The sequence below is a fragment of the Polyodon spathula genome, chromosome 15 (assembly GCF_017654505.1).
Source record: "Polyodon spathula isolate WHYD16114869_AA chromosome 15, ASM1765450v1, whole genome shotgun sequence".
Classification (NCBI taxonomy): domain Eukaryota; kingdom Metazoa; phylum Chordata; class Actinopteri; order Acipenseriformes; family Polyodontidae; genus Polyodon; species Polyodon spathula.
In genome coordinates this window covers 24,686,314-24,712,083 of record NC_054548.1, presented here as the reverse complement: position 1 = coordinate 24,712,083, position 25,770 = coordinate 24,686,314, and the positions used below count along the sequence as shown (strand labels likewise).

Sequence of the window (25,770 nt, the reverse complement as noted above, 5' to 3'; positions counted from 1 at the left end):
AATAAAAATGCATAGGAATCCCTTTGCTCTTGTTGATAAACGGGGTCCAAAGTATGATGCTAAAGTTGGCTTCTTATTCCCCAGCTTCTTATTTGCCAGCTTTTTATTCGCATTTCAACTGCTGAATCGCATTCCAGCTTCTTAATCGCATCCCGCAAATGTAACACAAATTGAATAAATTACTAGGATATTCCAGGGGTTAAATCATTTTGGGCCACTTATTTCAAAGCTGATTCTCATACATGGGGAACCCATATGTATTTATCCCAGCCCAAAAAGGATTTTGATATGAAAACAGCGTGCAAACATGGCACAGATAACAAGTCAGCATGTTATAATCCAATTCATCCATAGCTTTTGGCCACTTATTTCAAAGGAGGAATCTCTCTACCTCACCCATGTGTATTTATCCTTGCCCAAAATGGATTTTGACACTAAAACGGCAAAAAAGCATACAATAATCTGGGACTTTGCAAAGACTGTATGTAACTCAATAAGAATTGCAGTAACGAGGTGTGAACTCAAAACATATGACTATATCTATATGACCATATGAAAATATATGACTTAAGATCCAGAATTAGATTTAATTGTAACACATTACTAATTGTTATGAACTGAGAAGACAGTTGTGTTTATTATTATTATTATTATTATTATTATTATTATTATTATTATTATTATTAGGATTATTATTATTATTATTATTATTAGTAGTAGTAGTAATATAGCTGACACCTTTATCTAAGGTGAGTTACAAGTATTATAATTGAAAATACAATATTGAAAATATTTTAAAAAGCTATTATTATTATCATGGTATTACTATTAGTAGTAGTAGGCTACTGGTCCTAGTAATGCTACTGTACCAACCGTCCTGATTTTCCCAGGACAGCCCTCTTTTTAGGGCCCACGAGTTTAGTCAAAGCTGATTAGGTATTTTATATGGGAGATCAGATATAGTGAATAAAACGCAGAACAACTGGAGCTCGCAATGGCTGTTCTAGACACTCTCTGCGAATAAAATATTATTAAACTGAGGTGAGGATAAGCTTTAATTGAAAGAAAACTTAAAACTCTTTGACTTCAACTTAATACGAAGAAGAACTTGCGATACCTCGATATGTAGTGAGCAATTTGTCTAAGGGGGTAAATGGGGCAAAACAAGCCGGTAATATATGGGGTACAACTATGCTGCTGATAGATTTTTTTTTTTTTATTAACATTTTCTTCTTTTTTTTTTTTTTTTTTTTTTTTTTAAAGAGGGAGCGATTATCCTTCAGATGGTAGCAATATATTAATTGAGCAAGATGTGTAAGTTAGTTAAAACACACTGAAAAAGGACACGGTGCTTTGTAACCAACTTCCAAGTTGTTCAAAAACCCGTGTTTAAGTTGTGTAAGTTATCTGATACAGAAACCACATCTGCAGCAAACCAGTTTACCTCGATTTTAATATCGTAACGTGGAACCGACATTTTGAGGTTTAAATACGCATAAAGAACAACATGTATTTATGTTCCGAGTCATTTTACATGACAATACGCACGGGCAGCCTGCTCTCTTGAATGTCATGTGACTCACCTGTGTCTGGGAGGGGTCATGCAACAAGTGCAAACAGAAGAGGGAGGACATGCTTTTATTATGCAGAGCTGTCTAAAGGGAAATTATTGAAACCGGTTTTTTGAAAACATGATACCACCAGACGCATACAGATCTCAACAGATAAAACACAGAATTTAAGATTATAAGTGTTGACAAAAAAATCTAGAATCTAGAAACGTCGATCTTTTATTACAATGTGATTATTAAAAAATAAATAAATAAAAATAAATCGGATGAATACGGTAACCTTTGGGAACTGAGAATCAAATACAATGAGGAAACTGATACTGGCTGAGTTTCTGTTTGGTTGCCTTTCAACAGGTAAGTTTAAAACCAAGATTTTGATGTACTATCACACATTAACGTCGATACAACATATTTAATCAAATGCTTACACGATAATATTTTACTCTTTTAACCCACAAAGTAATTAAAAAGTTGACTGTCGGCGTTCTAGGGAAATGGCGCATGCGCTCAGGGTTAATGCCCGACAGGTGAAACTGGTACTATTAACTCATCAACAACAAAACAGTATTAGGGACATTATTGTGCTGTTCGTGTTATTTATTTGAATGTAGGAAGTATGTTTCATTGTGTGCGTGTATTCATTCTGTTGTTGTTCGTAATAATAATAAGAAGGGGAAGAAGTTTGTATTGATAGTGTATTGAGGTAACAGCGGAACTTGTGGGTGGTGTATGTTGGATCAGCTGCCATAAATGTTAAATTATTTTTTTCAGTTTACATTTGAGAATTTAGTGTTGAGAAGTGACCATTGTATTCGTGTCTTTGTTTCGGTTGTGCGGCCCAGCACTGAAACCATAAACAATGGACAGTAAAGCTAAGTTTTGGTGTGGTGTAGTTTTCACAGTGACGAAGCCAGTAAACCTGTTATTACCAGAGTTTTGTCAAACATAATTATAACTACATTTTAGGGCTGCAACGAAGGGTAAATTTTGATTGTAAAGTGACCCCAGAGATTGGACGTGCCTCCATGATACATCATAGTTCAATTTAGGGTTTAGGAAAGTAATTGAGAGCTCAGTTGGAATGAAAACCATAAGACAGGGGTCCCCGAGGACCGGAATTGAAAAACACTGGTCTATTGAATCCCATTCACTTATCAAATTAATATACCAAAAACACGTAATTTTTTTTTTTTTTTTAAACTGAAATTTTACCATCTCTTAATTAAGGCAGAATTGCATGAGACGGACACATTCAGGCACGTTCTGCTTGTTCGATCTGGAAATGGAACAGGTTTTAGCCTTTTCGCTAAATCGTTTAGTTACATTTCTGTTCTAGCATGACTGACAGCGATTTGGGGATAGAGTTTGTGCATTGTGTTTTTTTTTTTTTTTTTTTTTTTTTTTCAGACAGAAGGTTCCAAGCAGTAGTTCTATGTATTAAACTATAAAATTAATATTATGGACAAATATATTACATATAATATTTTTGTATACAGTAAAGAAGAAAAGTAAACCAAAAATGTTACTGGGGAATCACAGCTTTCAGCTGGAAACTAAAACTAGTTTTCCGCGTTTGAACAAGGAGAAATGGGGACGGGTACGGGGCACTGAGGTTCTGATAATACAAAAATAAAAACACAATACATTTTGTGAAGTAAAGGTGACCTTATGTGCAAGACGAGGCTCACACAAAGATTATGTGTAGTACACAAAGTATGTTCCTCCAGACTTTGAGAATCCACTTATTATTCTGTTTTTAAAAGGGTAGGGAATGTATTTCATCAAATTTGTAGTCATGTTTGAGGAAAATGTAGGACCTGGACTGCCCTGACCTTTCAGTATTACAGTAATTTATTTTTTCAGCTGGATTTATTGATCTACCAGTATCTGCATTGTCCAGTACACACAAGTAGGACAGGAAGTCATGCATGCCATCAGTTCCTTCATGATTTCCCAGTAGATGTTCATCATCCTGACGTTCAGAAGCAAAATCCTGATCTCTCTCCTGCTATCTCACAGCTCTCTTGCACACATTGTTTCTTCATTAAGAAGCAGAGAAATTGTGGTGCCCATTTTGGCTTGCTGTGCACTGACAATATTGTGTTTGTTTACAGCCGGGGTTCCCAAAGTTTTGGTGATGGAGGGCCAGTTTTTGGGGGTTGCATGGGATGGGGGGCCGCACAAGAAAATGTACCACTCAAGAAACTGAAATGTGTCCCAAATCCTACCTTTTTTATTACCTATACATTTTTGTATTTAAATTAGGAATGTATATTACTAGCACTGCAACACCAGCAGCTTTGAAATGTATTTGCATTTTATCCTGTGTCTTGGTGCCACAGCAGGCTTAGGTTTGAGCACCAATATTATGCTGTAACATCTTGCATTGCCCTGGTCACAACAATTAAAGAAGATAATACCAAAATATGTAGTCTTCAGACTATACCAATTAAACTCTTTTCTTCAGTAGTGAGGCAGAATGCATCTTGACTTGTACAACTAACCACTTCACTGAGAGCTAAATATAATACAGTGAACTCTGCTTAATTCAAATCTCTGGGGACCATAGTTTGAGATGTGCAAAATTCAAATGAAACAAATTATGTAAATTGCCCCATGGTGTGGACGTTTAGAGCTATTTCCATAGTAAATGTGCAGAAGTAAAACACAGACGTTACTGCATTTTACCTTGATGTTTTTATTTATTTTTTCTTTATGAAATCAACAAAATAATCACACATTTCTATTTAAAGTGCAGATATTTCAAAATATCACTATTTCCAATGGGAAAACGGGCAAATGTGTGTCTTTATTTCCACATTGCTTATGCCTCAAAAGTATAGAAAATTAACATGTATTTATACTAAAGTAATACAAAAATGACTACAAAAGATTTAGAAGCGAGTAGTTTTTTTGACTGATGTTAGAGTCTTTGAGTATCTTCCCCTGTGGAAAGCAATAGGAGATGACAAAATAATAATTTAAGAAAAGTAGAAGCGCTTTTTCTTTTCTTAGGAGGTTCCATGTTATTTTCCTTCAGCATGGCAAATCTACTGTGCACTACAGGCGCCTTTATTTTTTTTAAAGGGACAGTGCACATATAATGACCATAACAACTTAATTAATAAAATTTGACTGCAAGGGTCCAGATTTGATCCAAAACATGTAAAAAATGTATGTTAGGGAATTTTTTATGAACTTTGATTTTTGTGTATTATTAATTTCCCCCAAATTACATGCACAATTTTTTATGAAAATTCAGAATATGTAAAAATAAAGTAAATGGTCAGAATGGAGGGGCTGGCTTTGGAGGGCCACACCAAACGTCTTTGCAGGCTGCATTTGGCCTGCGGGCCGCACTTTGGGAACCCCTGGGTTGCAGGAACAGTTAGTAACAAAACATCAATCAGACCCAGTCACATTGGAGAAGTATATACTGTAGCTTCTCCTCTGTAGGTTCAATACGGTTGTCAATAAACGTGAGGGAGCCAATGAGAGATTTAGTTTGTAGATTCAGTAAAAACAGCCTCTTGTTGGCTTACCAAACTATTGTATAGTCCAGTTTTATGGTGGGGTTAAATGTGCCCACCTGCTGCTTTTGATTTTGATTTGAAAATTATTTCATATGTCAAATTTTACAAACAAGCCACCCCCCCCACCCATCCTGTCATTTTGCTTATACCAAACACATACAGTGACTGAAAACAAAACCACCTAGCATAATGCATAGCATGTAGGGCAACAATAGGCAGTCAAAATGATAGTAATACAACATGACAAGTCTGCTGTCAGGATACAAGAGTGGAAATTAGACTCCCATGGCATAGCAGTTTGATCCGGTCTTAGAATTACTACAAGTTTAATAGGACCTGAGTTTGCTACCTATTCACTGTGGATGATCATGCTCCTAGTAAAAACTGGAATGGGCGAAACAACTATGCATTAGGAGTCTTATTTCAGTCCCTGGGATACTTGACCATTGCTCAAATCTTAGATGTGGAAGCGCCTGGTAATCCAGCCCCTGCCATTGACTATCAAAGTGTTAGATCAAGTGTTCGTGACTGCCCTTGCAACAGGGATATTTATACAACACAAGAATGCAAATAACCTCCAAGTCAGCAGGTACTCCTGTATTTCCTGTTCTAGGTCTCTCTACATGCCACTGATGCTTCTGTCTGTCTGTCTGTCTGTCAACTTTATTGTGGGCCAAGCCAAAGTAGCTGTTTTAAAATCGCACAAGTCAGAGAGGGGAGGTGTTCACAGTGTGTTGTGTATTTTAAGGCTGCTGATAGTCACTAGGCTTAAAATTGATTTAACATTTTACAAAATAACCCTCAAATGGTGTATTAACAATGCTCTTTGTGAGGGTGATGAATTAAGGGTTAATTTGTCTAAAATTTGTATTGTTGATATTGATTAATCCTGTTCCTTTTGTTTTGATGACAATGTTGTTTGTTTATATTTTATGTAATTGATTTATTAAAGAGCTTTTAAAGCGTCTCTTTCTCTCTCTCATTCTCGCTCGCTCCTCCTCCAGGATGCGTTGCTATCCTGGTGATTGTGCCTGAGACAGAGCGCTACACTTCACTCTTTGCCACTGTTAGACTAAGATGTGACTACTCCACCTCCAGCAACCTTCAGGATGTTTTGGTCACCTGGCGTTACAAGTCCTTTTGCAAGGACCCCATCCTTGACTACTATTCTGCAGGTAAGCAATGAAAGCTGTTTGCAGTCCGTTTTGGATGTAGGATGAGTGGGTGAAACAGACCTGCTTATACTGATGCAATGCAAGAATATAAGACATGTTGATTGGTAAAATAAATACCTCCTGGACAGAAGCAAAGATTGCACAAAACAAAACACTATTCTCTATGGCATGCCTATTTAAGATGCAGCATGCTTGTTTTAGAAATTTAAATTTTCACTTTGAATCAGTCTAAAGCTAACTTTTTTCCTCCCAAAAAACCCCCAAAACGCACATCCATAAAAAAATAAATAAATAAATAAATAAACTGAGCCTTGAATTTGTCTACTGGTTTGCACATTATAAATTGCGTATGAAAAATCAACCAATTGTATTTTTAGAATTTGTCCATATTTCCAGTAAGTCTTACTCGGCAGACGTTCTCCAAAACCAAAAACATCAGTATGTTTAGCAGCAGGACAAAACACATAGGAATTTGTGATTGATAATGTATATGCATGGTATTTTCCAGGGTATCAGGCTTCCTTGCAGTTGGGCCAGGACCCTGCCAATGATTGCTCGGACAGCATGCGAGAGGTGAGGGTAGTGATCCAAAAACGAGGGGGGAATGAGCCTGTCCTGGGAATCGAATACAGGCAGCGGAAAATCACCATTCAAGACAGTAAGTGTTTGAAACACCTGGTATGTAAACACAGTCCCAAGACCACTAATAAAATTGCTGTAGTTACCACCTGTCCTATCCATTTCAGCCTTGGAGGAAGACATTTTTTAAAGTTAGCATTCCTAAATCCTGCTCAGCTTTATACTAAAATAGAATTCTTGGGTAAAGATTTGCTGCATTCTTTCCTAGGTTTAACAATAAATAAGCCTGCAGTCAAGGTTTAAACCTTTTGTTTCAATGATCAATTACTGTTTAGTCAATCATATATTGTCAATAAAAAAAATAAATAAATAAAAATGAATTTAGCATAAAATGTTGTACAATATAACAAAAACCTACGGAAGATTACAAGGTCTGGGTTTGAGGCTGTAGTTGATTTCAACTGAAAACCCCAAGGCCTTGCAAAATGTATGTTCAGCTTCATATGGACTTGATACAAGGTATTAATGCCATTGTGCCTTGTTGATGTGTGGCTACTCACATTCAGCCTATTGGGATTTGTCGTGACTCCGTATGGAGTCTCGAGACTGCAAGGAGGGTTAACTGGGAAGGCTTGAAGCTGTGCTGACACATTAATTTCTTTTGCTGTTCAGTGTTGTGTTTATAGGATTTAATAAGATCATAGGGGAAGGAAAGTCTCCAACCTGGCACTATTGCAGTAAATAGAATTGATTATGTTGTTCTTGAAGGGGTGGTGTGCTGTAGGACTATAATCGCTGCATTTCTCTTCTTTCCCAGAGGCTGACCTGGTGATTAGTGAAGTGATGTGGTGGGATCATGGGGTCTATTTTTGTTCCATTGAAGCATCGGGCGACACCACAGGCGACTCTGATAAGGAGATCAAACTGGTGGTTTACAGTAAGTAACTGGAGAAATATCTTTTATCCGTTTACTGATTTTTAATAGTAAGTGGGGGGGCGGTGGGTGTGAAAGCTGCTTTTTTAAAAAAAAAAAAATTCTAGTCCCTTGATATTGAATGAGTTAATTAGAAATACTAATAAACTAAAGTAATAAATGCCCAGAGCCTTGAGAAGAAGTACACTAAAGAAGGCACTGGACAAAATGTTTGTCTGCTTGACTCAAGTTTCTTTTAAGGCACTTTTGACTTGACTTCCTGTGCAGAAGGCATTGGGCCACCACCTCAAGTACTATTAGAAGGAAAGTGAGTTTTTAACTCGGATGGGGCTTTGATATCTGCTGTACAGGAGGAGAGTCTATGTGGTTGCAAAATGTATTTGGTAAGCCAAACCATTACGATCATTTCTCACGTCACCTTGATCACTCTGTCCTCCTCTGATCTCCTCTTCTAGACTGGCTGGTAGTGATCTTCATCATCCTGGGCATCCTGCTTCTGATCCTGCTGCTCGGGGTTTGCTGGTGCCAGTGCTGCCCACACCGCTGCTGCTGTTACGTGCGCTGTGCCTGCTGCCCTACCAGGTGCTGCTGCCCGGAGAAGGGTAAGGAAAAGGCTGAAGAATGCGGAATGCATTCTGTTTTTTGTACTGTCAATATATCCTAAACCTTTTGGGATTAAGACTTCATTAATGTTTCGATGTCTATAATACAGTAAGTGGTGCCACATAGTTGTTAAGAATAGAATTAGTTGTGCTGTACTTGAATAGCTAAACCAACTTCAATTACATTTTGATGAGCGGCTCATTGGATAAGTGGACTTTAAAAAAAAAAAAAAAAACTATATAAGATGTAAGCAGCCACAATGATGTCTGGTACTTTTCACCAATGACCTACAGTGCCTATAGGAAGTATTCACCCCCCCCCCCCTCCCCCTCCTCACAGTTTGTTGTGTTACAACCTGAAATCTTGATGCATTTAAAATGGGATTTTTTTTCCCTTTTTATTTACACAACCTACTTAACACTTTCAATGTTTTAAAAAAATGATGGGGGGATGAAAAACAAACCAATTAAAAATAAAAACCTGAAAAGTCTTCATTAGATAAGTATTCACCCCCTTTACTATGACACTGCTAAATAAGCTCAGGTGCAACCAATTGCCTTCAGAATTCACACAGTTAAATGGAGTCCATCTTTGTGCAGTAAAAGTGGTTCACATGATTTCAGATTTAATACGCCTGTCTCTGTAAGGTCCCAGAGTTGGGTAGTGCATTCAAAGCAAAGACACTACCATGAAGACCAAGGATCTTTAAAAGCAACTCCGGGATAAAGTTGTGGAAAGCCACAGATCAGGGAAGTGGTATAAAAAGATTACAAAGGCATTGAATATCCCTTGGAGCACGGTCAAGTCGATCATTAAGAAGTGGAAGTTATACGACACCACCCAGAATCTGCTTAGAGTGGCCGTCCTTCCAAACTGAGCAGCCGGGTAAGAAGGGCATTGGTCAGAGAAGCCACCAAGAGGCCAATGACAACTCTGAAAGCTCTACAGCGTTCCATGGCTGAGATGGGAGGAACTGTCCATGTGTCAACAATAGCTGAGGTACTCCAAATCTGGCCTGTATGGAAGAGTGGCAAGAAGGAAGCCGTTTCTGAAAAAAGCCCATGTAAAATCCTGCTTGGAATTTGCAAAAAGGCATGTGGGAGACTCTGAAAAGACACTGGAGTGGCTTAAAAACAAGAAAGTGAATGTCCTAGAATGGCCCAGTCAAAGCCCGGACCTGAATCCGATTGAGAATCTGTGGCAAGATTTGAAGATTGCTGTCCACCAACGATCCCCATCCAACTTGACAGAACTTGAAAAATTTTGCCAAAAAGAGTAGTCGAATAAAGGATGATCCAGATGAGCAACCCTGGTAGAGACTTACCCCAAAAGACTCACAGCTGTAATTGCTGCTAATTTGTGACTCAGGGGGGTGAATATTTATCTAACCAAGACTTTTTTTTTTTCCAGACTCTTCAAAGTTCATAAATCATGTTTGTTCAACATGAGCAAATGATTCAATACTGGGAATCTCTTCTTAGAAAGATGGTATTTATTAAGCATGCAACCAAAATAAGTTTGAAAATCACACAAAACAGTTACATAATTAAATGTCACATTAAAAGCCTCACAATGAGAACTAAGGTTTAAAACAACAATTCACCAAAGAAATACTAATACATACTGACACAAGGGGTCATAATACCTGAATAGATATTTTAAGAGTATTGTTACCTAGCCTGAAAAGTAGTCACTTTCAGCATTCCGTTACCTTGCGTTTCTCCGAGTGTCAGGGCTCCCAGCCTTGATGGATAAATACTTAGAGCTGAGGGCTCCAGGTGCAGTCTTTAGTTTGTTAGAGTCTTCTTAGGTCTGAGGCAGCTTCAAAGGTTTGGGGCGGCCATCAAAGGTCCGGGGCAGCTTCAGAGGTCTGGGGCAGCTAGCAAAGGTTTGGGGCAGCAAGGTGCTGGGCTAAAGCAGGGGTTTTATACTTTTCAAACAAAGAGATTATTTGAATTTCCCGCTGCATGCTCCGATTGGCTATTTTGTAGCACATGGGCTTGCAATCTTGATTGATTGTCCCCCCCTTCCTCTGTCTGATTATCATCTGGAAAGGGGAAACTTTAAAACGGGCATAACTTTTGCTGAATAATTCAGATTACCTGGGTTATTATATACTTGTTAGGCAATTTAAGAATGAAAAAGCTTGCATTTTGTACTCAGTGGTATTAAATCAATATTATGTGAAATTTGTCTTAAATCTTTTAAGACATTTTTCTCTCTCTTTCAGACTCCTATGCTAAACCACCTCTCTCTCACTAGACGGGTTAATTAAATCACGGAGCCGGGTTTGATTAGCCTTTTGTTTCCTGAGTGCCTGGTGCATTCAAGGTGTTAGGTTGATCGTTATCTCTAGGCAAAGCTAGACAAATTAGATTAAGGTTCATTCAGTGTAGATTCCTGATAATATAACATCATAAGAACATAACATAAGAAAGTCCATGACATTTTGCAATATATTTGTGATGACAATGTCTATAGTTCCTACAGTACTGAAAACATGCGTACATTTCAAACTTTGCATATGATTCGTACCAAATTAGCTTGATACAGGGCTTATTTGTATCCGAATATCTCATAGGGAGCTCAAAGCAACCCATGAACACATATGAGTGAGTCGACAGGGCTGACAGACCACCCTGAACTAGTGTATGAACTATCCTTAATTTAACAGTGCAGAAAATATAAACCGTGTGTTGGTGCATAACCGTAGAACTGTCTAAGAACATTAACCGCAGACAGATGGACACACACACATATGGATGACGTTTCTCACATTTTTATATGGCACAAATGCAGCTCCACAATCATAATAATATATATATATATATATATATATATATATATATATATATATATATATGATTTTTAGATGCAAAACGTGATATACGCTTTTCACACCAAAACTGAGCTAAAAGCAGGATCATTCATCTCACAGTGCCTACTTTCTGATGTTCAATGTCCTTTGTCCTCAGAACACTATATACACCACGTTAAATACAACTCAAATGATCATTACTTTCCATAACTCGCTATACGCCAAGCTTCTAATTTAGCAAAATCCAACAGCCAGCGGCGTGCGGTATCATGTGACCCTATTGTGGCAGCTCCCAGTAGGAGTATAGTAGCGTATTTAATCTTGTAAATTGTGATTTTATGATTAAGTGATTAATCATTTTTAAAAAATGCAGGGAAGTAAATTTTCTAAAAGGGTGTAGCAATGGCGAATAAGCATTCACAAATGATGCTTAGAAAACAGTCTCTTCATCAGAACTGTGAGACCTCCCTTCATCTCCCTTGCAATGTCAGCCCCTCTTGTTTTACGTTTGTGTTTGCTGAAACACGTTGCATCTTTAGAAGTACGTCTAAAGTCATTTACAGAAATGTGTAGATTTATACTGGGTTACGACCCTGACTGAAGATGTCATTAGCACGGGGGCTGGTTGTACTAATGAGGTTAAACAATAGGTCACGTTTTACGAATCATTTTAAAACTAATAAAAAAACATTTACCATAATGAACACTATTGTAGTATGTTGCTTAAAACATTACACACTATTCATAATAAAGTTGAGTTCTTACATAAACAGTAACACATTTAAAGCTTGGGACTCCCTGCTTGTAGCGTCTGTTGTTTACATTATAAGAACGAAATCTGCCCATTATGGAATACCGTCGTTCAGCTGTCTGTAACACAAACCAGCAGAATCACCATCACAATGAGCCACAGACCAGACCCCAACAGCAGCAGGAACAACATCATTGAGACCAACAGCTAAACAAACAAACTCAACAACAGGAAAATAATTTATTCACAAACAGACAGATCTTTAGGAAACACTTAGCAAACTGCCCCTGCCAAAACAAGCTTTGCCAGATGACTTGGAATGCCACATCCTGGTATGCAGTGCACCAGCAATGTCAAAAACTGTTTGTGAAGACATTGTGGATGTCAGTAAAGTGTATAATCCTTTATGGAAGTTGAAGGAAAGCAATCCTTTCTAAAAAGGCAATCTTGCCACAGAACTCTGTCAACTTGCTTACTAATCACAACTTGAAAGCATTTCAATGTCATTCTGACAATAAAGAAGATGATGACGATGAAATCACTGTGGAGGAAACAACCAAAGAACAACCTCACCCCAAAGAACCTTTGCTACGTAAGGTTCAACTGGATGAAGAGGCTGTCATTTACCATACATACACAGTGAAAGAAAGAAAGGTACAGCTACTGATCTTTACCAATTGCTTCACATACAGGATGACGCTCTGGAAGACTGGGGGGAAAAAACTAGACCTACTGTGTTTCCCAGACTTGTACAATAATGGAATTCATGGAATGCATGCTGATCGGACGCCCCGTTTGAATCCAAGAGTTTGCCACGCGCAATTTAGGCTGAATCAGCAATGTATCTTTCACCTGCAGCATCAGGCCAATATTTTCCAGATTAACAGAGGACCTGGACTGACCTGGGACAATACGTAGAGGAGGTGAATCGACCAGGGTTTGCAAACATGCCCATCAGTGAACTTGTCGCACGAGGTCCTGTCGGTGCATCTCGGTTCATGCACAACAAGTTTCTTGCAATCCTGCATTTTATCACATCCCCAAATGGCCCTCTCGGGAAAGTTACACATTACTTTTGGCACAGAGAGTACCAGGGTCGTGGAATGCATCACTTACACATGCTTCTTTGGGTGGAAGATGCACCACTTATTGGAGTTTTCCCCAACTGACAAATTGCACAGTACATTAATCAACATGTCACCTGTAGCATTTCAAATGACCTGAGAGCACCTGTACTCAGAGACTGTGTCTTGAAATGGCAGCAACATAAATGCAACAAGTACTGTCTAAGATCCAAGAAAATCAAAAACAGGTGTTGATAGTTTGTCGCTTTGGATTTCCCAGAAAATAACAAACTGTGTGGTAATCTGAGATGTGACTGAAGCCATTGCTAGCCGGAAAGCACTCAAACCTCATGGCAGGCTGTGATCTACCATGGAGTAGTGCAGAAGCCAGAACCAGTGACTACAATCAAGCCATTTTGCTAGCTTGGGAAGGCAATATGGATATTCATTTCTATGCTAGCCTACTTTTCTAGCCATGGAAAGACAGAACAGACCTTCCTGAAGGGTGCCATTCCTATGTGGAATCCTTCCATGCTTTTAGGGATAGCCTTCAAAAAGCTATGGCCTATCATGACCAACTACATGAAAAAAGCTGCAGCTGGTGAGGAGTTAACCCGACTAGTAGAGCAGAAACAAAAGGGAATAGAGGCTAAAGAGGACAATGAGTTTGAAACTGAAGGACCTGAAAATCAAGTTCACTTTGCTCCTCTGCAGGCTGCAGAGGCAATGGCTGAATTGTGGCGGCACAATCTCTTCTACAAAATGTAGAAGACATGCTCAAGCACCTTTTAATAAAGATCAACAGAGTGTTTGACCTCATTGCCAAAACTTTGCAACAACAAACTGAAACAAACGCCCTCATCCTCTGCATGTTTGTGAGTGGCGCTGGAGGCACAGGGAAGACTTTTTTTACTCAAACTGTCACAGCATGGGTGAAACAAAGCCTGAGAAAAGAAGTGGTAATCACAATACCCACTGGAGTTGCACCTTACAATATCAATGGGATGACCATTCACAGACTACTAATGCTTCCAGTGGAACATGGAAAAACACAAGTGTATCGTAACCTCTCTGATGAAGTACTGTAGTGCCTTCATACAGACATGCGACATGTGTCCCTCCTCATTATTGATGAGGTGTCCATGATTTCCTGTGCATCAGAATCCATCTTATGTGCCAGTTATTCAAGAGGAATTGCACAAACTGACTGGCTCCATGGGATCAGTGGATCTGTGAAATTTGTTTGCATATGATCAACTCACACTTAATATGCACCAGAAACAGGACAGATCTTTTGGTAACCTTTTTAACTGTGCTCGACTCGGAGCCACCAACCAAGCTGATTGGAGATCGTTGACTTTATGATTGATACCTATGGAAGAGGAGATATTTCCAGCTACAAAAACAAACGATCAAACACATGAAAGACATATATGTTATGGACTGTGGACTGCCCTTGTAACTTCCAGAGAAATGATCTTAAAAAAATGAACGCCTACAAGGCTGACTGAAGTCGTACAGCTGGACTGGAAACTACCATACGAGTCAAAATAGGCTGCAAACCAGTGATTTGCGAGAACATTGACATTGCCACTGGTCCCATCAATGGGGCAATAAGGAAGCTTCAAGCTTTTTCTTACTATCTGGAAAACACAAGTATGGTCATAACCATCAAAATTAACAATGGAGTCACCCATACCTTTGAACGTTTACACTTAGTTTGAAATCATGGACAGAGTGTCTACATTGTTCGAGAGCAGTTCACAGTCATTGGTGCTCATGCAATCACCATTCACAAATGCCAGGGTGTGACTCCAAAAACAGTTAGGATGGATCTTGTTAACTCCATTTCCTCCTATGGACAAAGTTTCATTGCACTTTCCAGAGTTCCATCCTTAAGCGCTGTCCACCTTGTCAACTTTTTGACCCCACCTGCATTAAGGCACCTCAAACTTCAGTTGCAGAGTACAGTAGGCTCAGAGGGATTTATTGCCCTAAGTTGATAAGCTTGAAGGAGACCAACAGGCACAAGGGACAGAAGGTAAAATATCGAGAGCATTTCATTCACCGAGCCATCACTAATGTTTAGGGACAGCAAAAGCCTCAATCTTCTAAGAGCACACTTGCAGTTACACATCCATTCACAGGCTTGAGCAACCCCAGTTTCACCTCATGCTATGCAAATGCAACATTGCAGTGCCTTCCTCACTTGCAAACTCTGAAGGATTCATTAAAACACAGTCAACAAGAGGCTATCAGGAGCTTTGTTCACAACTACGACCACTTGCCATCCACTGCATCTCTAACTACTGTGCATATTTGTCACTTCTTAGGAAAAGCCTTCAATAGAGGTGAGCAGCAAGATGTTGCAGAGTTTCTCACCAAATTATATGAAATGTGTCATTAAGTATCTTGCATGGTTTCAGTCATGACATTCTATGCTACTAGATGTAACTACCGCTCATCAAACCGACAGGTATTGCATGTTTACCCTGTACATGTACCTGCAGGTGCAGATTCCATGTGTTTGGAAGAACTCATTTATAGAAATGACAAATGAGCAATGATTCTTGGTAGCAAATGCAGGCAATGCAAAACTTCTCCAGTCATGAAACGTGAACTTACTCAGTCAGCTCTTCAACTTGCTGTGCGTGCCACTGGAAAATGGGTGCTTGCAAATGATGTACTCATTGAAGTCAAACCATGGCCAGGAAATGCAAAGGACATGAATATGGCCTTTTTATGAAGAGACCTAATGCTTTACAAATGCCTTACATTGGCCTAAGTTCATAGCACCTCTATAACAAGGAGAATAATGTTTTTTTTTCAGCATTAAAATGTGTTAATATACTACCCTTTAGCACTGACATACATAGGTACCTTTTTAACCATTCATAACATTGTTTTGTACCTACTGTAAAAGCCTGCTCGCCAACTAGGCTCGCTCCGGTTCTTTTCCCTACTATAATCACAACCCACACACTGGAATTGGAAAAAATAGTGCTGACACGCACTTTTAATTACAAAAATAAACAAAAAACAAAACAAATACCTAGCTCCTTCAGAGCTCTTACTAAACACTTATGTGACTAGCTCGCAGGAAGGCTAAGCCTTTTACCTGGTATAAAAACAATAATAACCACACAGGTTTACACAGCATGTATCGTGTGACAGCTCGGCAGCAGGGTACACCTCCTGCTTTCTTCTATTCAGCCTTCTCGAGGAAACTGACTGCACTTCTTAAATACCCTGCACCTGGCACTAATTTACAATACCTCCCTGGTGCAGGGGAAAATGAACAATTAACACATTTAAACATATTGTTTTCACCGCTCATGGATGTACATTTGCAACGAAAATAATACAGTGTTCACACTTTCAATACTGTCCAAACGTCCCTTCTACCATTATTTTACTTTAAAATCTTTTCTCATTTCTCTTATGTTATTCTACTTATTACTCTCTATTACTCACTTATGATGAATGTTGAGCTCCAGCACCTTTCCAATTGTGCCTATTTGCTTGATGCTTGACAAGGTTGCCCCTGTTGCTTCTCCTAACTCAGGCTCTTGTGTTTGGTATCGCCACTATAAACAGCTGTTGCGCTTTTCTGACTTTGTTAATTTTTATTTTTTTACATTGTTTTTGTTATAGATATGTATATTCAATAGAGAGCACATTTATTGGAAAACCCCATTGCTTCTGTTGTGTTGATTTGTTGTGCATATGAAATCAAACCACTGGAACAATTCTTACACCCTGAGGTTTTCATGGAGGTGTCTGAAGAATGTCAATGACAAATTTTGCAAACAACTGTGTGATGCAGCTTTTCAAACTTAAACAACATATTTTTCTTAAAAATATTTCCCAACATAAAACCAATGTCACCTTACATTAATTGATTATGAGTTTCAGTGTTTTAAAAAAATATATCAAACAGAACGAAATTTCAATGTACCATTTGTAATTCAGTAATATGAGAGAATTGGCCAGGGGTCTGAATACTTTTGCAAGGCATTGTGTATATATATATATATATATATATATATATATATATATACACACACACACACACACACACCGTATTACTTCAATTTGGTGCCGCCCTTGTATTGACACCGCAGTCATATATCAGCTTTATAATAAAGGCCGCCCGCGAATAAACGTTCTATCAATAAAGAAACATTAAGGTATTTTTTTCTCCTTGTGGAAGGATGGTGGGTAATTCACTGACACAGGAGACAGACAGGGGTACTTGAATACACCACACAGGTGACCAGTTTTATTGACAGGGTGCTTTCACTTTTTAGCCCGCAGAGGGCGCTGTTGATCGTGGCCTGCCTACCAGCGATGGAAAAACAAACCACGGGAATACCAAAGGTGGTACAGTTCAAGTGCGGACACACTTCCAGGTGCTCAAAACAATAATCAAAAACCAAAGGCGAAAGGAAAAAGGAAAAGAAAACACAGTAATCAAAACTACAAATAAAAGGTGCTGCACTCGGCAGCGTTACACCAACTGCCGCTATCCTCACGGCCCGGGTCTCCGTCTTACACTACAGTGTTCCCTCCACCTATGCACGTTCATTGTCCAAGGATTCCCTGATCTCTACAATCTTTCTCTGTTCGATTTATTTCGCTTGTTTTTGTTTTGCTGGCCGTGCTCGATCCACCAGCCCAACTTCCGCCAGCTGGCTCGTTTCGTCTTAGAGGGGGCAACCCGAGAGAACACAGAGCATAATCTTTATAGGGCCAGCAATCCCCCAAATCCCTTCTCTCAGCCACTCAAGAGAAAGGGAAAGCCACACACCCTCTCTCCCACCTCTCACTGTCACTGCCATATCCGACAGGTGGGTGTTGTAAGCCTGCTGCCCTTTCCTGTACCACTATCAATGCACCAGAAGAGTCAGCACAAGCCTCCCGTTACACTCCCCCTACTAAAAAAAACACAGTAAACAAATAAACGTGCAGCACTGACTATGTACATGTAACACCCCGAGAGATGGGAGCCTCAACCTAGCACGTAAATTACAAACTAATGTACACACACATAGTAAGACTATGTACAGAACAACAGTCCTTCTGAAGTTCCTATAGGTGGTTTTGCTGTTTTCTTTTTAGTTCAATTGTAATTCCTGTACTCAATCCCGTACAAATAAAAATAATATGCTTACTATCTATGAGAAGATTTAGCTTCGGTTTCTCTTGCAGAGAAATTACAAACAAGCAAGTTACAGTGAGAAAAAATAACTGAGTAGGATATATTGTAGTTTTTACAATAATCTAACTGATATTCTGCAGAAAAACAACTATGTCACATTCTTGGACTTAACTGCCACACCAGCATTGTCCCGCCCCTTAACAACCAATACACACTTCTGATTCACTGGTACAGTACTCTTCTGACCTTCCAACTCCCACCTAATAGGCTCTCGGTAACTGTCTCTGATAAATGTACTGTAGTCAAAATAGGTTAGCCACACACGCTGCTACATACACATAGGCAACTGCGACACTTATAAAATGTCATAAATCATGTAATAAAATATTGCAGTGTTTTGAAAGTCGTTGTATTATTAGTAAAGGTTGTCCTCGTATAACCACCGCCCCCTTTTAAGCGTCGCTGTCATTTTGATCAATTTAAAATAAACGCATCAGTGCCATATATAGTATATTATATATATATTAATATATATATATATATACACACACACACACACACACACACACCAGTGGCTTGCAAAAGTATTCAGACCCCTGACCAATTCTCTCATATTACTGAATTACAAATGGTACATTGAAATTTCGTTCTGTTCGATGTTTTATTTTAAAACACTTAAAATCAAAATCAATTACTGTAAGGTGATATCAGTTATTGGTTTTATGTTGGGAAATATTTAAAAAAAAAAAATAAAAAACTGAAATATCTTGCTTGACTAAGTATTCAACCCCCACACATTAATATTTGGTAGAGCCACCTTTCGCTGCAATAACAGCTTTAAGTCTTTTGTGGTAAGTATGTACCAGCTTTGCACACAGTGTCGGAGTGATTTTGGCCCATTCTTCTTGGCAGATTTGCTCCAGGTTGTTCAGGTTGGTTGGACGACGCTTGTGGACCGCAATTTTCAAATAGTGCCACAGATTCTCAATGGGATTGAGATCAGGACTTTGACTGGGCCACTGTAGGACATTCACCTTTTTGTTCTTGAGCCATTCCAATGTTGCTTTGGCCTTGTGCTTGGGATCATTGTCCTGCTGAAAGGTGAATTTCCTCCCAAGCTTCAATTTTTTAGCGGACTGAAGCAGATTCTCTTGCAGTATTTTCCTGTATTTTGCTCCATCCGTTCTTCCTTCAATTGTAACAAGATGCCCAGTCCCTGCTGATGAGAAGCATCCCCACAGCATGATGGCCACCACCTTACTTCACTGTAGGGATGGTGTGTCTTGAGACATGGGCAGTGTTAGGTTTGCACCACACATAGCGCTTTGAGTTTTGGCCAAAAAGCTCTGTCTTGGTCTCATCTGACCACAAAACCTTTTCCCACATCGCACCTGGGTCACTCTCATGCTTTCTGACAAACTCCAGAAGTGCTTTCAGATGGTACTTTTTGAGTAACAGCTTCTTTCTTGCCACCCTCTTATACAGGCCAGTGTTATGCAGAGCTCTTGATATGATTGACTGGTGCACCATTACTCCACTCCCAGCCACTGAACTCTGTAGCTCCTTCATAGTGGTTGTTGGCCTCTCTGTGGCTTCTCTCACAAGTCTCCTCCTTGTTTGAGCGCTGAGTTTTGAGGGACGGCCTTTTCTTTGTAGTGCCTGGGTAGTGTAATGCAGCTTCCACTTCCTGATTATTGATCCAACTGTGCTCACTGAGATATCCAAACACTTGGATATTATTTTGTACCCTTTCCCTAATCTATGCATTTGTATTACTTTATCTCTAACTTCTGTAGATTGCTCTTTGGTCTTCATTTTCCTTCAGATTCACAGCCTTACCAATGATCCTTCAACAGTGGGGTTTTTATCCAGAAAATGTGACAGCAACTTTAATGGTTCACAGGTGGAGGCCAATTGTAAGGTAATTGTGCCCTCGTTTGGGCAATTTCTTTCATCGGTGCAAACTGGGAGCTTCCACAGCACAGGGGTTGAATACTTATGCAAGCAAGATATTTCAGTTTTTTATTTTTCTTAAAAATATTTCCCAACATAAAACCAATGTCACCTTACAACAATTGATTCTGAGTTTCAGTGTTTAAAAATAAAATATCAAAAATTCGGTAATATGAGAGAATTGGTCAGGGGTCTGAATACTTTTGCAAGCCACTGTATATAATATTACACACACACACACACACACACACACACACACACACACACACACACACACTTTTTGTTAATTCATGTAGGGTAAACAGAAAAAGTGATTTTAATTATTTTCAACTTTTTAAAAATGATTTTTGTGTAAAACATATGGTTGGTTTTTTTTTGTATTTTATGCCTCTTGACATGTGGTAATACATTCTCAATATCTGCACATATTAATGTATCCATCTCTGTGTTCTTTTCAGCTGTGATGCGCTACAAGATGGTAAAAGAAGCACAAAAGGCTCTTATGCCCTGGGCAATGGGACAACCTATTTATGCACCGGTGGGTTCTGGATCTTCAGCCTACCGCTCAAACCCACAGCTTAGAGGTACAGTACAGCACTGCCTTACGGTGAAAGAGGGCTTCTTATTTTTTGAGTATTGTGCATCTTCAATGCATTTGTTACATGGTGAACATGCAAAGCTATCTGCAATGTTTCTGCTTTTTGTTTAGTCCATGCACCGCAACAGTTCGGGTGAACTTTTCACACTCAATCATAATATATTAAGGCTCACCTAGTAAAAGCACAGCCACGTGGTGTGCAGGGTGAGTCATACAGTCAGGGGAGTGCAGGTTTGTATCCTGGTTGTGCAAAGTTGCCGGACTTCGCTGTGAATTCCGAAGAGAGTGTCACATTGGCTCTGGCACTTCCATGGGTTAGCGAGGCAGGGATTTTTTCTTCTCAATGCACTACAGCGCGCCGTACTGGCCAGGCACTGTGTGAACTCAGGTGGACACCTGCAGGACTGGCCTTTGTGCTCCAGAGGCCAGTAGCTCGCTGACATTCACTCTCGAGCTTCTGAGTGTAAAAGAGAAAGCTGGCTTGGTTGTGGGATCGAAGGACGCCCACTGAACCTTCAGTTTTGAGTTGTGCGGAGAACCTCTTTGGTGAGGGGGTCTGAGCTGTGTGGGGAACCACTCTGGTGAGGGGGTCTGAGCTGTGTAGGGAACCACTGTGGTGAGGGGGTCTGAGCTGCGTGGGGAACCACTGTGGTGAGGGAGTCTGAGCTGTGTGGGGAACCACTGTGGTGAGGGAGTCTGAGCTGTGTGGGGAACCACTGTGGTGAGGGGGTCTGAGCTGCGTGGGGAACCACTGTGGTGAGGGAGTCTGAGCTGTGTGGGGAACCACTGTGGTGAGGGGGTCTGAGCTGCGTGGGGAACTTATGGTGAGGGGAAAAAAACTAGAGATTCTGTGTTGGGGAGAAAATCAGGAGGTAAAATAATTGGACACACTAAATAAATAAATAATGTAAAAATAAAAAACAATTATATATTCAGTACTACTAAAAGAAATTTGGTAATAAAACTAGCATTTACAACATTATGATAAAGATTCCTCATTGGAGCATGTGTCTAATTGACTTTATGTTTTCCTGGACTTCTTCCTGCCAGTAGGTGGCAGTAAAGCAAAGCAATACAGCCTAAAGCCTACAGTACCGGCAACCTAGATACAGTGCCTTGAAAAAGTATTCAGCCCCCATCCCTTTTTTCACATTTAAGAGTCTCGCAGCCTGGGATTTTTGCATTAAATTGGGAATTTTTATTTGTGAGTCACACATTCTTCTTCACAGAGTCCCCCTCCAAAAAGAAATTAAATAGTAAACAATAAAATAATAAAAATTAAACAACTGAAATGTCATCATTTTTTAAGTATTCATCCCCTGGGTCAATACTTGATTGAACCACCTCTGGCAGTTATTACACCCAGTAGTCTCTTCGGATAAGTCTTATTAACTTAACTTATTAGTAATTTTTGCCCATTTCTCCTTGCAAAATTGCTCAAGCTGTGTCAAGTTAGTTGGAGAACAGTGATGGACTGCAATTTTGAGGTCTTGCCATAGATTTTTGATGGGATTAAGGTCAGGACTCTGACTGGGCCACTCAAGGACATCTATTTTCTTCATTTTAAGCCACTTCACTGTTGCTCTGGCAGTGTGCTTTGGATCATTGTCCTGTTGAAAGACAAACTTCTTCCACAGTTTGAGTTTTTTGGCAGAGAAGCGCAGTTTTTTTATCCAGGATTTCTCTGTATTGTTTGCCATTCATCCTCCCATCAATCCTGACAGTATTGCCAGTCCCTGCTACTGAAAAGCATCCCTATAAGCATCCCCATATGGCTACCATCGCCATACTTTATGGTGGGGATGGTGTTACCTGGCTGGTGTACAGTGTTTGATTTGCGCCACACATACCGTTTATAGTTCAGGCCAAAAAGTTCCACTTTAGTCTCAACAGACCACAAGACGTTCTGACACATAACAGCAGTATCCTCTAGGTGACGTTTTGTGAACTCTTTGCGGGCAAGGATATGGTTTTTTTTCAGCCAGGGCTTCTTCCTTGCCACTCTCCCATAAAGGCCCTTTTTGTGGAATACCTTGGAGATTGCTGATACATGAACATCATCGTTCATCGCAGCCACTGACTTCTGTAACTCATTCAGTCTCACAGTTGGCCTCACAGTAGCTTCCCTAAGAAGTGCCCTTCTTGTCCGGCAACTAAGTTTAGAGGGGTGGCCTGATCTAGGCAGTGTGCTGGTTTTGTATTTTACCCACTTCTGTACGATGGACTGCAATGAGCTCCAAGGGATGTTCAATGCCTTTGAAATTATTTTGTACCCTTCCCCAGATTTGTGCTTCTCTATAATCTCATCCCTGACTTGCTTAGAATGCTCTTTCATCTTCATTTTGATTCTTTTTTTTTTTTTTTTTTTTAAGTCTCTACCGTACTGTGGGACCATACAGAGGGAGAGGTATTTATCCTCACAGATTAATTTAAAGCAGGTGATCCACCAATTTCTTACACAGGTGGAGTCCATCAACAAATTGTGTGACTTGCTGAGGTGATATATTGTACCTGAGCAAATTTAGGCTTGCAGTTACAAAGGGTATGAATACTTTTTTAATGTGATAATTTCAGTTTTTTCATTTTTGGTAAATTGTTGAAAGCTTTTTGAATTTTTCTTTTAATTTGACATGGTGCTCAAAGCTTTGTAGATCAGTGGGAAAAAATCCTAATTTAATCTATTTCAAATTCAGAATCTGAAATGTGAAAAAAGGGATGGGGGCTGAATACTTTTTCAAGGCACTGTATATCTTTAGCAAGTTGAGTGGTTGTAATTTTTTTTAAATAAATCAAATCTAGAAGCATATTGAGTTTACAGTTTAAAAACATGAGTCACTTTTTTAAATCATATTTCTCTGCTTTTAGATTGATCTGGGTTGAACAATATTACAGCTGAAAGTAAAGTAAAATAACTTTTTATAGTCATATTGGTTTGAAAAGTGTAATCTGATGAGCCTTGAAGCCACGGTGGATTAGCCATATGCTGATTTTCACTCAGTTAGTAAAGATCTCAAATCCACGTCTATCTGTAAGCAACAGTCTTGCTTTTCTGATGATTATTTTCTGTTTCACTTGCTTGTTGATGATGATTTGCTTTTTCAGACTATTCCTTGAAGCAGAACATCCCAATGATGCCGCTGCCTCCCCCGACAGTTCAACACTCTGCCAATAACTCTGTCCTGGACTACATTGAGAATCAGATGAGGACCCTGGACTCAAACCACCCATTGCAGCAGCTGCCACCGCCGCCACCACGCGGAGCAAACAACATCCCATTCCGGGGAGGCCCACCCAGCATTCTGTCATCGCTGAATGACATTGAGGTGCGGGAGATTGACAGGCGCGTTATCAAACTGCCGGCCATCGTTGAGGGCCTGTCCCGTGACAACTCATCGCAGGGAAACAGGGGTTACTATTCAGGAAGCGATAGGGGTGCCAGAGGACCCCGCAACCAGGGAGGATCCAGATCCAGTCAGGACTCCAGCTTCCTCAACCGGCAACAGCCCCAGGATGCCAGGAGGAGGAGAGACAATGTACAGAACAACAGACGGAGCCCCAGGAGGGATTTCTCCCCTCCCCGCCGGCAAAACTTGCGCAGCTATAGCGACGAGTCGGAATACGATGGCCACAGGAGGCCTGCCGCAGGGAGGAGGGGGCGTGGTGACACTGGAGGCAGCGGTGGCAGCAAGTATGGGGGCCGTTGGAGATCGAAGAGCAGGGATGATCTCTTCAATGAACCACGGCACCCACAGCGTAGGAAGAGGAGCTTGTCCCCGCCAGGCAAGCGCTGCTGGAGCTCTGACGAAGACCTCAGCTGGAGGGGAGGCAACGGCAGGAGTCGCAACTGGGACCGGGAAGAAGACTGGCCGGAAAAGCCTCCCAGCTACAGCTCGGTAGATATCCTTCAACGGAGAGCCAACAACCATGCACACCGCAACAATGATGTATATTCAGTAAGTACCAAACTACAAATGCTCATATTAAAACAGTAAATAAACTGAGGAGGGGAGGCTTTATATAGGGATTTTATCCAATGAGATTAAAATTTACAGCATATTGTTTATAATGTGTTAGCTCTGGCAGAGGAAAGACAGAAAAAAACATCAGTTTTTTCTGCATCATTTTTCCTTTTTTTTTTGTTGCAGGAAAAAAGTTCCCGGAGTGGAAGAAGTATGGTGATATGAAGCAAAGCAGCTTTTTTTTTTTTTTTTTAGCATTTCTGGAAAAAAAAAAAAAAATATATATATATATATATATATATATATATATATATATATATATATATATATTTTACATATATATTTTGATATTTACTCATAGCTTCTTCAATGTAATTGTAATAAGATGCTCATTGTAGTGCTACACGGAGTAGAATTATTCGAGTATTTGGATGAAGAACTAGGGGGTGAGGTGTTATTGGTGTTGATTGGCCTACTTTAGCATTCCAATGAGTGAAGAAACAGCTGCTTGGGTTTGTGTGGATTGCTGTTCTCCACAGTCTAAGAAAAGCAGCAATCACCACTAACCCCAGCAGCTTACTTCACTTGTTTCACTTGGTAAGCTAGCCCTGTCCAATACCATTGACCCTGACCAGATTGTCAGCACCTAGTTTCTGTGGAGAGCTCACTCTGAATAATCCAATAATCGGTTCAGCAGCACTAGCTTATTGTTAGTTTTGTTTCTGTCCAAATGCTGTCTATAAATGGAAACGCGGCCTGCTGAGAAATACCACCAGTGACTCTGTGGACAGGACCTTGTTCCATCTTTATCAGCCATTTAGAATTCCAGCCAAACGTGATAGGAACCAAAGGGCATGCTTGTGGGTCTGAGCCTAGATCCTGGGGACTGGATTTCCACATCACAAAACCACTGAAGATGCTGGGTATGAACTTATGTATGCAGTCTATATAAATAACTGCAGGGGTGTTAACTCACAGTGCTGGAGGGCTATTCCACTCCAGGTTTAATAGGTCAGATTATATAATTAACTACTTCAGGGCCTAGATAGAGGTTTAATTAAACAATTTAGA

The 25,770-nt window shown here is 39.8% G+C and overlaps 1 protein-coding gene across 1 annotated transcript; it reads left to right on the top strand.

The window, feature by feature from the left end:
• Positions 1–1,641: 1,641 nt before the first annotated feature.
• On the top strand, positions 1,642–24,994 carry LOC121327956 (immunoglobulin-like domain-containing receptor 1). Its single transcript, XM_041272340.1, has 8 exons — positions 1,642–1,925; positions 6,109–6,279; positions 6,788–6,937; positions 7,676–7,795; positions 8,248–8,394; positions 20,601–20,726; positions 23,843–24,693; positions 24,886–24,994. Exons 1-8 carry the CDS (start codon positions 1,877–1,879, stop codon positions 24,922–24,924), a joined length of 1,653 nt encoding a protein of 550 aa, XP_041128274.1. The 5' UTR covers positions 1,642–1,876; the 3' UTR covers positions 24,925–24,994.
• The last annotated feature ends 776 nt before the right edge of the window (positions 24,995–25,770 follow it).

Bases quoted from the DNA above. Each gene is read 5' to 3' on its own strand.
- LOC121327956 (XM_041272340.1), top strand. From the start codon at position 1,877: ATGAGGAAACTGATACTGGCTGAGTTTCTGTTTGGTTGCCTTTCAACA. The intron at 6,280-6,787 runs GTAAGCAATGAA...GGTATTTTCCAG, and splicing joins CCTTGACTACTATTCTGCAG to GGTATCAGGCTTCCTTGCAG. The intron at 24,694-24,885 runs GTAAGTACCAAA...TTTTTGTTGCAG, and splicing joins GCAACAATGATGTATATTCA to GAAAAAAGTTCCCGGAGTGG.